Source organism: Heptranchias perlo, chromosome 5 (genome assembly GCF_035084215.1).
Source record: "Heptranchias perlo isolate sHepPer1 chromosome 5, sHepPer1.hap1, whole genome shotgun sequence".
NCBI lineage: Eukaryota > Metazoa > Chordata > Chondrichthyes > Hexanchiformes > Hexanchidae > Heptranchias > Heptranchias perlo.
The window spans coordinates 56,701,245-56,713,165 of NC_090329.1; the positions used below are offsets into that span (position 1 = coordinate 56,701,245).

The following is an 11,921-nucleotide window of genomic DNA, read 5'->3' on the forward strand; positions in this document are numbered from 1 at the left end:
TGCTTTAAGTGTTTACTACAGTCATTTATGACATTTCCTTTTACCCCACAGACTCCTGTAAAAGAACCTGACAGGGAAAATGTAGATATCAGCACTGCAGGTGGTGGAACAGGACTGAAGAAATGCTGTAGCTGAGCGATCCCTGTGGAAATCCACTCTATGCATTCTATCTAAAATGTTCTTTCCCATTAAAACAAACAAAATTCTCATGACCTTTAGTTCTTACATCTTGCCTGCTTGACACACAAAATTTTGAAAACCTGTATAGAATCATGTCTGTGACTTATTGTCTCATTTTAAATGTGCGTGCTCAACTCACTACATTTGGTTGTATTATAGTTAAATTCATTATCAAAGTAACAATGGTTTCAACTCAGCAAATTGTATAAGAATAAAAGTTAGAATTAACAAATTTTTGTACAACAGTAGAATTTTCTCTTGTGTATAATGTACTTTTTAATTTGTACATTTGTGCAAAAAGTGAAATTCGAGGCACCCATGTAGACTGCTTTCCTTTGTAGGTGGGATTTGATTTTTGTCTTGTGCCTTACTTGAAAACAGGCGTAACTGAACGGCTGCTGAGGCAGAAGACCAGTTCTCAGACTTGGCTGTTTTAATATATAATTACTGTGATACAAAACCATTACAGCTGCCAATGTCTGAACACAATTTTTTGTTGTGAACTCCAGTATTTCTTGATCAATATTTCCTGGTTATGCAGACTTTCTTGGTTTTTATGCTATTCCATTGAGGAAGAAATTGGAAGTTTATTAATGCATGTGATAGTGCTGCAATTTTTTTTTTAAGGGTGATGTGGTTCTCATTTCTTTAACTGTGCAGTTCTCTGTAATTTGGGCCACCGAAAATAAATCTTCAGGATAGCTATGTATTCGGGTGGTCTTGAGTAAGGTGATAGATCATGTCCTGATGTAGCAGTTCTGCAGCCTGAAACATGTTCTTTTGTCTGCTGCCAATATCAGCATGTTACATTTGCCAACAACTCTAGGTATCAGTCTTTTCCCAGCCACTGAGAGTTATGTTTGGTTAGGCTTTGCTATTTGCTCTGCAGCTTCCAAATAGCCAAACGTGTTGTGTTTTCTAGTCGCTTGGTAGTTTTTAATGTCACTTTCTTTTTCTAATCTTCAGGTGGTGGTTTCTGAACAGACTTTCTTTTGGAGTTTTGCAGGCAATATAGTTCTAAGTTTTTTGAAAGGCTGCTTCCCATTGAAATGGATGAGAAACTTAAATGTGTAAATGTTGGGATTATTGGCTACATAATGTTGGTAGGACATCATAAGCATGTTTCAGGCAGCACACTTGCTGCCTTTTCTGGATTGGTCTTAATGCATTTGAAATTGATGAACCAAATTTTGGACCTTAGACTATACTGGTCATGTTCCTGATATATTGAGCACAGTCCTCTTAGTGTAAATTGCTTTCACCCTAATTTCTTTTATCCCGCACTGAACATAAGGGAATATACAAAGTAACCAATGTAATCAGTTCTTTGTTTACGCTGATGGGCTGTTGCCTAATATAGTGGTGCTTAGCCTTTATGTACAGTTCTTTGGGATCATTTGTAAACCTTGTGACGACCAACACAGAATTGAATAAATCTCATTAGCAGTCCATTCCAGCACTGGAGACTGTAGTTTAATACTTCTAATATTACTAAAATTATCAATAAAATATTTCTAGATGTTTACTGTTATGCTACTGTCGAATCTTGGGAAAGTAGAGTATTGTTGGCTTGTATATTTACCCATATTATGCTGGTAAATCAAAAAAAATATTAAATGCAATGAATTAAAGTCATTTGAAATTGGAATATATTCACCAGAATATATTTTGGCCTGCTTAATAAGTTTTACTGCTTGGAAATGGAGTAAAAATCTATACGCATGGTTGAATTGCTGTTAAGTAACCTCACCAGTTTCACACCAAATAATTGCTGTGTTTTGCTGCTCAAACTTCATAAGCCATCTTTGTCACTCTGGTGTATTTTTACTTTTCATGCACATATAGACTGAAGAGAGAGATAGAAAGATGCCCTCTTTTTCGAAGGTCATTTATAGTTGAGATGTTTACCATATTGTCACTGTGGCGCTTACATGGGAGAAATAATCAAGGGCATTTTGTTTTTCTTTCCACCTCCTTCACAGTAATGTTTACCATATTTAGGGCAGTGTTCATTAGGTGAACAGGATAGCTTATGCTGTGGATTACTCCATGGCTTCTGTCAATTCCACTTCGGTCACTGTTAAGTGAGTTTGAACTCATTCCTTTTTCAAGAAATGAAACCTCTTTAATTGCTGTGTCCATCTGTCTTGCTGAGACTAAGTTCTAAGACTGTCCAGTCCTCACTCCATTGAATAAACAGATCACTCACTGTCTTGATAAAATAAACTAAATTAAATTGGAATTTGGAGAAATCATCACTGTTACATCAGCCACATCAAAAAGTCATATCTAGCTTTGTCAATATAAAGATCGTCATTTTGATGCAAAATGATTTCTGATGTAGTTTAACTGCCTAGTCATTTGTGCCACTGATCAATTTTGTTTTTATTTCATTTTGGTGGTTTCCAGAATTGAGAAAATGCTATTGTCAGAGTTTAAAATACATGTTGCACTTAGGGGGCAGTATGGCAGGTGGCTCCTATGATATATTAGAACGACACTGATGTGTTTTGCTTTTTGCGATGATTCTGTTTCAGGCTTCATTTTTTTAATCTGCCTGCTTCCTATAAATGTGCTGCAATGACCATGTGGTAATTTTGTGTAAATATCAAGCTTCAAGTATGTGGAACAAACTGACAGTCACACCAGCATGGGACTCTGGATTCTGCTGCCACTTTTGGTTAAACAGAATCTTTAGATTGGGTTCATGTCTCAGTGGTTTAATGACAGAAATAAAACATTGTAATCGGTATAGTCAGCAATAACAGTGCATTTCCTAACAATATGGTGGGGGTGATGTTCCCATTTGCCGATCTTCTTTTGCCCAAAGAGCTGTTGGGTTAGTTCTTTTGTTGGAGGGGAAGATGGGTGCTCTCCAAGCACCTCACTCAAATGGCCATTCATCTATGAGCTTAGACAATGTGCAATTGGCTATCACCCCACACAGGCTGTCACATCACCTGATGTTATCCTCCACTGACATGCAGGCAAACTACCATCAGTAGCCAGGAGCAGGAACCTTTTGGCGCAGAGGCCAATTACAAGACTCTACCATACCCTAACTAAGATCAGCTAACTAAAGAACAGATTGACGATTGAACCTGGGACCTTATTGGTTTGTATTAATGGTTATTTAGTGCCTTCAATCAGCTGAGACACAGGAAGCTGGGAAGAAGCATTTTAAAGTCACAAATTTGGTGTTGTAATTTTTCAGAAAATAGGTGTCCTTAATTGGGTCAAATAATACACAAAGCAGCAGGCCTTTTACGTTGTATGAATCGATCCCAACTGGAAGACATTTTGCCTGAGATGTGTAAATTGATAGTAGGAACTGCCACCATTTCAGAATGTCTGAACTTTCAGAATTTCCCTGAGTTTTGTCAGAAACTGGAATCAGCACACAAATAAGTCTTGTCACAGGGATATTAATCAAATGGCACCAGACAAATTCTTTACTCTTTGTCCAAGAACCATCTGGAAATTCACTGTCCCCCATTCAGGGAAGTACTGGGTTCCTGAATTTGGCCTGTTTGAACTATCCTGTATCAGCCACTTCATATGTCAAGATTTAGACTACCAACCCCTATTAGGATATATATAAGCCATTGACTGAGTTAACCTTGCTGAAGTCATCCTTCCTGGGACATCAGTGTGATGAATCTCCATCTGCCATTGTATTAGTTCGGGCTTCAAATATTTGTTCGTGGTAGCATTAATCTTCTCGTCAGGTACTTAACTGCATACACATGATGCATTATTTGCCAAGCTCTGGTTAGTGGAGTTCTTAAACATCACTGTACTATGTTCATTTCTTTGAGCCTCCTGGATTTGTGTTTAAAAAAAAACCCATCTTTTATACGTTTGATTCACAGAAAAACTTTTCTCCACCTATGCATATACTTGACCAATTGGAGTGATTCAACCCTTATTTGGTGAGAATACCATAGACTGGCACATGTCGCGTACTTACAATAAGCCAGATCTGCTTAATGCAAAACATATTACTTTGCCTGGCTATAAATAGTTGTGACAGACTTTTCAGGTAAGAATATGGTAACCCCAAGTCTATTCTTAAACTCCTTTCACTTCAGTTTTAAATCGTGACCTAAGACAGTACAACTGAAGGGTTTGGTCATTGCAGGAACTTCTTAACCTACGCTTTCATTCACCTTTTGACCAGCCACTGGGACCCAGCTACAGGAGTACTCATGGTTGTTTATCTTTTGTTTTCCCCCTCTCCCCACTGAACTCAGCAGGATTGTTGCAAACACCTTTTTTAGAACCCTTTTGGGCATTTTTAAGGCACCACTCTGTACAGTTGTAAGCAGTGATTTGAATTTTTAAGGGACATCAATACAAGTATTTGGCAAACTATTTTAAGCTTTTCAACTAATTGGCTGCCATATTTGCCCACAACAGTACTTACACTTCAAAAAGTAGATTTGTTGGTTGTAAGGTGCTTTGTAACATCCTGATGGCATGAAATATAATGGAAGGTATTTGCATAGTAGAAGTGTTCATTGCTTCAAGAAAATTGAATGCAGTGCTCCTTACTCTTGAATAATAGTGACAATCCTGTTGAAATATGAAGGGTGAGAGGATCCCAGCTGGACAAGCAGGGGGAAGCTTTATCAGTGAGCTGCACCGACCAGTGAGCTGTATAGTTTTAGCTAGTTTAGCTATTGTTGCTCTTGCGCACACTTCATCCTTAAACCGTGCTTCTGCCAATCGACATCTGAAGTGTTCAACTTGGGCAAGACTAAGTGTGTGCGCACTTCACATTGGGCAAACAAACCCTGCAGGTGGGTGTATATTTCTCATCTTGAATTGGAGACTGACCATAGTTTCTGTGTGTATTGGTCGACCAATAAGATTACGGCCCATTTCTCAGTGTACAGAGGTTTCTAACCATAATTGCGTTTAAAGCTGCTTGTTATAGATTACCCAAGATACGTTTAGCTGAATAATTAGCTTTATTGTAGAATTAAACTGGTGGTGTTGACCTCAGCAATAGTACTGAAAATTAAAATTTTGAAATTAGTAATTCTAATTTAAAATGTTGACACTGGATTTGTTATTTTCTTAATGTACTGGTTTATTCTTTTTCAGGCAGGGGTGGTTTTGCTGATTAAATTTGTACAATAGCTAAAACAGCAAGGTCATGAATTGCACAACCAAGGAGGCCTTTCTGAATAGTCTTGTTAAAGTCAGCCAGTTCACTTATTTATCAGAGTTTAACCCATGAGTTGTAAACAGGTGGCTGTGTTTACTGCACAAGTATGACTTGTAAACAAAAAGCCATTTTTTTTTTTGCTATCCTTTGAACCTGTGTGCCTCCATTGCATCAGTTCCCTTGATTCCTGGATATGCCATTGTTTGGAAGGTAGTTTTCAGAAAGACAGGTTAGCAGAATGGGTAGAGTAGTGGCAATTAGAGCATAAGTATCAGGTAATGCATGTTGGGAGGAACAACAGAGTATACACTTAAGAGAAACATGTTGGAGTGTGGATAAACAGAGACCAAGGAGTTAAAATAAATGATTCCCTGAAAGTGAGTGTCCAGGTAGAAATGTCTTTGTTGTTGGAGCATGGAATACTTGAGCACACGGAGTGGTTGCAGCAGAGATCATTCGAGCTGATCAAGCAAAACTGGATAAATATTCAAAGCAAAGAAAGATAAAAGGCTCTGGTGAGAGGGAAGTGGGGTTAATTTTGGATTACTTGAGCAAAGCACTGGCAGTTTGCATCTACGTGCTGTTCCTTCGCAACATCATCTGAAATCACCGCCAGGTTCCAGGTGTATGTTGATGACACCCAGCTGTACATTACGACTATCTCTCTTGACCCCTCCACTGTCTTTGTCATACTGGATGAGCAAAAATTTCCTCCAACTAAATACTGGGAAGACCAAAGCCATTGTCTTCAGAACTTTGGCCTCCCATTTGACCCTGAGATGCGTTTCCATCAGCATAACTGCTCCGTCACCAAGACTGCTCATTGCTCACCTCTACTGTGCCCCAGCTCATCTCCTGAAACCCTCATCAGATGGTTTCTAAAATTTATAGATAACCTATAGACTTGATTCTTCCAATGGTCTCCTGTCTGGCCTCCCATCTTCCACGCTCCATAAACTTGAGCTCATCCAAAACTCTGCTGCCTATATCCTAACTTGCACCAAGTTCTGTTCTCCCATCACCCTTGTGCTCCCCGACCTGTATTGGCCCCTGGTTCAGGAACGCCTCAATTTTAAAATTCTCATCCTTGTTTTTAAATCTCTCCATAGCCTTGCCCCGCCCAATCTCTAACCTCCAGCCTTACAACCCTCAGATCTCTGTGCTCGTCCAGTTCTTTCCTCTTCTGCATCCCAGATTTTAATTGCTCCACCATTGGCAGCTGTGCCGACAGTTGCCTCTGCCCCAAACTCTGGAGTTCCCTCCCTAACCTCTCTGCCTCTCTACTTCTCTTTAAGACACTCCTTAAAACCTACCTCTGACCAAGCTTTTGGTCATATGTTCTAATACCTCATGTGGCCCAGTGTCAAATTTTGTTAATGCTCCTGTGAAGTGCCTTGGGACATTTTACTATGTTGAAGGCGCTATACAAATGCTTGTTGTGCGGCATAGCATCTTGGTGCTCTATTATATGCAACCTCTCGTCTACCATAATTATAATGCATAATCTTCATTTGGCATCCAATAGTAAATCATAAATAATTGAACGCTTCGCTTTTATTCTGTGGGCTTAGCTGCTCCTTCCTCTGCTTTGGCTATGACGTTGCTTTTCAGATTCTTAACTCTCCCGCACTCTCTTTTTAAATGCTTTCACCGGGTCTTTTCCGCGATGCTCCACTGTGTTGTCTTTGGCCAATTTTGTGCACATTTCATTAGCAAAACCATCCACAATTTGCAAAAGCATAAACCAGTGCATATTAGAGACAAGAATGTATACCTAAGCCTACATCATTGATCTAAACATTTTAAACTAGAACTTTAGAACAACAATTCTTCGATTTGTAATTTTCACCCCTTTTTTATTTAATTGCAGATTTTTAGAAGTCTGTTAATTTCAAGTACCATCGCTTATATCTAAACCCTGTAATCCTACTATACAATAAAGCTAATTATCTTTTGCATTTTATGTCAAGTACTTTACAATACACAGTTCTGGTCTCCATATTACAAAAAGGATATAGAAGTACAGGAGCAACTGCAAAAAAGATTTACAAGGATGATACCAAAACTGACAGGGTACAACTATCAGGAAAGACTGGACAGGCTGGGGCTCTTCTATATAGAAAAGACAAGACTGAGAGATGACCTGATAGAGGTTTTTAAAATTATGAAGATGTTTGCTAGAGTAGACAGAGAATATGTTTACACTTGGGGGTGGGTGGGGTAGTTCAAAACTAGGGGCTATAAATGAGCGTCAAAAATCCAATAAGGAATTCAGGAGAAACTTCTTTACCCAAATAGTGAGAATGTGGAATGTGCTACCATATGGAATGGTTGAGGTGAATAGCATTAATGCATTTAAGGGGAAGCTAGATAAATGCATGAGACAGAAAGGAATAGAAGGATGTATTGATAGGGTGAGATGAGGTAAGGTGGGAGGAGGCTCGTGTGGTGGATCAACACTGGCCTGTTTCTGTGCTGTAAAATTCTATGTAATAAAGCTGTAAATGGAGTTTTCACTATTATGCAGCAGAAGAGCTACACTCTGCATGAAGCAGGTAATATTTTCCCATTTGAATTATATCATTGTGCTGTACAGTAGCGAAGTTAAAACAGTTTTGTCAAATACTTTTCAATTATCTTAAATCTTGGAGAGTGTCTATTCTTGCCTTGAGATCTAGGTAAGCTTTTGGTAATGTGTCTGGGAAATTAACAGCAAACCTTGTCTGTAATTGCTGTTAGCTACTGATGTAATGCCTCTATTAGATATCACTCATCTCTTTGAAAACAGTATAGCATCATATCAGACCTCATTTCAAAATATTAAGTAAATTTGTTTTACAGAAGATGAATAAGCCAATAATTTATACAATAGTTGCATACTTACAGTAGACATCCTTCCATCTAACTCAAGTAGGTTGTTGCATCCCAGATTGCTGAGGGAAGTAAGGTTGGAAATTGCAGAGGTATTGGCCATAATCTTCCAAACATCTGTAGATTGGGGATGGGGCCAGAGGACTGGAGAATTGCAAATGTTACACCCTTGTTCAAAAAAGGGTGTAAGGATAAACCCAGCAACTACAGGCCAGTCAGTTTAACCTCAGTGGTAGGGAAACTCTTAGAAATGATAATCTGTCACAGATTAACAGTCACTTGGACAAGTGTGGATTGATTAGGGAAAGCCTTTGGGAAAGCAAATCATGTTTTTTTGATGAAGTAACAGAAGGGTAGATGAGGGCAATGCAGTTGATGTAGTGTAAATGGACTTTCAAAAGGTGTTTGATAAAGTGCCACATGGTAGGCTTATCAAGATTGCTGCCCATGGAATAAAGGGGGCAGTAGCAACATGGATACAGAATTGGCTAAGTGACAGGAAACAGAGTAGTGGTGAACAGTTTTTTTGGGCTGGAGGGAGGTGTACAGTGGTGTTCCCCAGGGGTCAGTGCCAGGACCACTACTTTTCTTGATATATATTAATGACTTGGACTTGGGTGTATAGGGACACAATTTCAAAATTTGCAGATGACACAAAACTTGGAAGGATAGTAAACAGTGAGGAGGATATAGACAGGCTGGTGCCATAGGTGGACATGTGGCATATGAAATTTAATGCAGAAAATAATACATTTTGGTAGGAAGAACGAGGAGGCAATATAAACTAGAGAGCACAACTCTAAAAGGGGTACAGGAACAGAGAGATCTGGGGGTATATGTGCACAAATCATCAAAGGTGGCAGGGCAGGTTGAGAAAGTAGTTTTTTTTAAAAAAGCTTTAGCGATCCTGGGCTTTATAAATAGAGGCATAGAGTATAAAAGTATGGAAGTCATGAACCTTTTATAAAACACTGGTTCGGCCACAACTGGAATATTGTCCAGTTCTGGGCACCGCATTTTAGGAAAAATGTGAAAACCTTTAGAGAGGGTGCAGAAGAGATTTACGAGAATGATTCCAGGGATGAGGGACTTCAGTTATGTGGATAGACTGGAGATGTAGGGGTGGTTCTCCTTGGAATAGAGATGGTTGAGAGGAGATTTGATAGAGGTATTCAAAATCATGAGTAGATAGAGAACCTGTACCCATTGGTGGAAGGGCCAAGAACCAGAGGACCTAGATTTAAGCTGGTTCTTTTGCCAAAGGTGACGTGAGGGAAAAACTTTTACACAGTGAGTGGTTAGAATCTCGAATGCACAGCCTGAGGGGGTAGTGGAGGCAGATTCAATCATAGCCTTCAAAAGAGAACTGGATTGATACTTGAAAGGAATAAATTTGCATGGCTACGGGGATAGGGCAGGGAAGTGGGACTAGCTGGATTGCTCTTGCATGCAGCTGACGCAGACTCGATGGGCCGAATGGGCTCCTTCCGTGCTGTAACCTTTCTATGGTTCTACGATTCTAAGTGAATAAAGTAAGATCATAACACTAATCAAAGTATCATAATAGGTGCAGCAAAGGAGGAGGCCATTTGACCTATTGTACCTATTCTGGCTCTCGAGCTATCTAATTAGTCCCATTCCCCTGCCTTGTAAATTGTTTCCCTTCAACCATTTAGTAACTTCCAAAAGGGAATTGGATATTGAATCTGCTTCCACCACCCTTTCAGGCAGTGCATTCCAGATCATTACAACTTGCTGTGTTTAAAAAAAAAATGTTTTCATGTTGCCTCTGGCTCTTTTGCTAATCACATTAAATCTGTATCCTCTGGTTACTGACCCTTCTGCCACTGGAAACAGTTTCTCCTTATTTGCACTATCAAAACTATTCATCATTTTGAACACCTGTATCAAATCTCCCCTTTAACCTTTTCTGTTCTAAGGAGAACAATCCCAGCTTCTCCAGTCTCTCCACATAACTGAAGTCCCTCATCTCTGGTATCATTCTAGTAAATCTCCTTGACACCCTCTCTAAGGCCTTGACATCCTTCCTAAAGTGTGATGTCCAAAATTGAACACAATACTCTAGCTGAGACCTAACTGGTGTTTTATAAAGGTTTAGCATAACTGCCTTGCTTTTGTACTCTATGCCTCTATTAATAAAGCCCAGGATCCTGTATGCTTTTTTAACAGCCTTCTCAACTTGTCCTGCCACCTTCAAAGATTTGTGTATGTACACCCCATCTCCCTCTGTTCCTTTGCCCCCTTTATAATTGTACCATTTGGTTTATATTACCTCTCCTCATTCTTCCTAAGAATTAAGTTGACCCTTTTGTCAATAAGTTTAATTTCCTTGCATTTTTTAGTACTGTGGCAGTTTACTTAATCTAAACTCTTTATTGGAAATTCGAACTGATTTTTTTTCTTATTCAGGAGTTTCAATTCCCAGTTCCTTTAAGATATTTAAAATTGACCTACCCTGCCTTCCTCCCAATTCAGACAGAATCAGCTTTTATCTCCCAGAAAGGAATTAATGCGTCTTCGTCGAGTCTGAATGTTCCATTATTACACACGGAACCACTCACACAGCCTTGTTTAAGTTTGAATTATTTCTCTAATAAGGCTGCAACTGATGAAACTTGCAACATTGGTGGCCTGGTGTTTCCTGAATCGCACTGATTGGTCTCTGTGCTGATTTTGCCAACAGGAACTTGCATATTTCTCTATGCCAGAAGATAAAGACCAGCGTAAAACAAGTGCAAATGCAGCACTACCACTGGGGTAATAGCGAGTGAGTTGTTGTTCTCTGCCATGGCACCTCACACTGAGCTTCTTGACACTGTTGCTTTTCTTTCTCTTTTATGCAGAACGGGGGTATAACCTTTGGGAAGGCAATTCAAAGTGTTTAGTTTTTCACTCAGCTGGGTGGGGGTTGCTGCTGGTGGAGTAGGGGTATGAAAAATTTTGAGTGCATTGAGACTGACAACACTGAGTATAATGCAGGTCTCAGAATATTTTTTAAAAATCACAAAACAAATTGCTATCAAACTCCAGAAACGTTGGTTAAGTTCAAGCAGTACACCTGCACACACTTCGGCCTCTTGCCAACTTGTACATACTTTCTCCCTGTTTAACCAAACAAAGAATTTGTGGTCCATAAGCAGTCGAATGGAAATAGTATTTGTGTGGTATTATCAGTAGTTTGGTTTGAAGACTCAAGAATGATTATTTGTTTCCTTGAGTTTCATTTTTAAGTGGAGCAGTTTGTGCAGTACTGGTTAGTTGCCACTGTATGTCACTAATGTACTTATTTACATGGTAGACTGGAGATCTACTGGCAGCCCTTGATTTAGCTGCTTGTTAGTGAAGATGGGAACATTTACAGTGACTGGCTCTAACTTTTCTTCCCCATTTCCTGTGAAAGCAACTCCCTGCCTTCCCTGATGGTAAAGACATGGTCATGAACCCATGTCTTAATACTTAGTGGTAATAAATTGGAGCACCAACACACCATGCCCTCAGTTCTGTACTATTAATACTTTATGATGTGGCGATGCCGGTGATGGACTGGGGTTGACAATTGTAAACAATCTTACAACACCAAGTTATAGTCCAGCAATTTTATTTTAAATTCACAAGCTTTCGGAGGCTTCCTCCTTCGTCAGGTGAACGATGTGAAAATGAAATCCTCAATGAAATC

At 39.3% G+C, this 11,921-nt stretch overlaps 1 protein-coding gene across 2 annotated transcripts in view; it reads left to right on the forward strand.

The window, feature by feature from the left end:
- rab10 (RAB10, member RAS oncogene family) overlaps positions 1 to 1,828 on the forward strand; it is a 45,778-nt gene extending 43,950 nt beyond the window's left edge. For both annotated transcript variants that reach the window (XM_067984428.1, XM_067984429.1), the window contains exon 6: positions 52 to 1,828. In XM_067984428.1, the coding sequence (XP_067840529.1) occupies positions 52 to 135 (84 nt within the window). In that variant the 3' untranslated portion in view covers positions 136 to 1,828. The remainder of the gene's footprint in view (positions 1 to 51) is intronic.
- Positions 1,829 to 11,921: the final 10,093 nt, after the last annotated feature.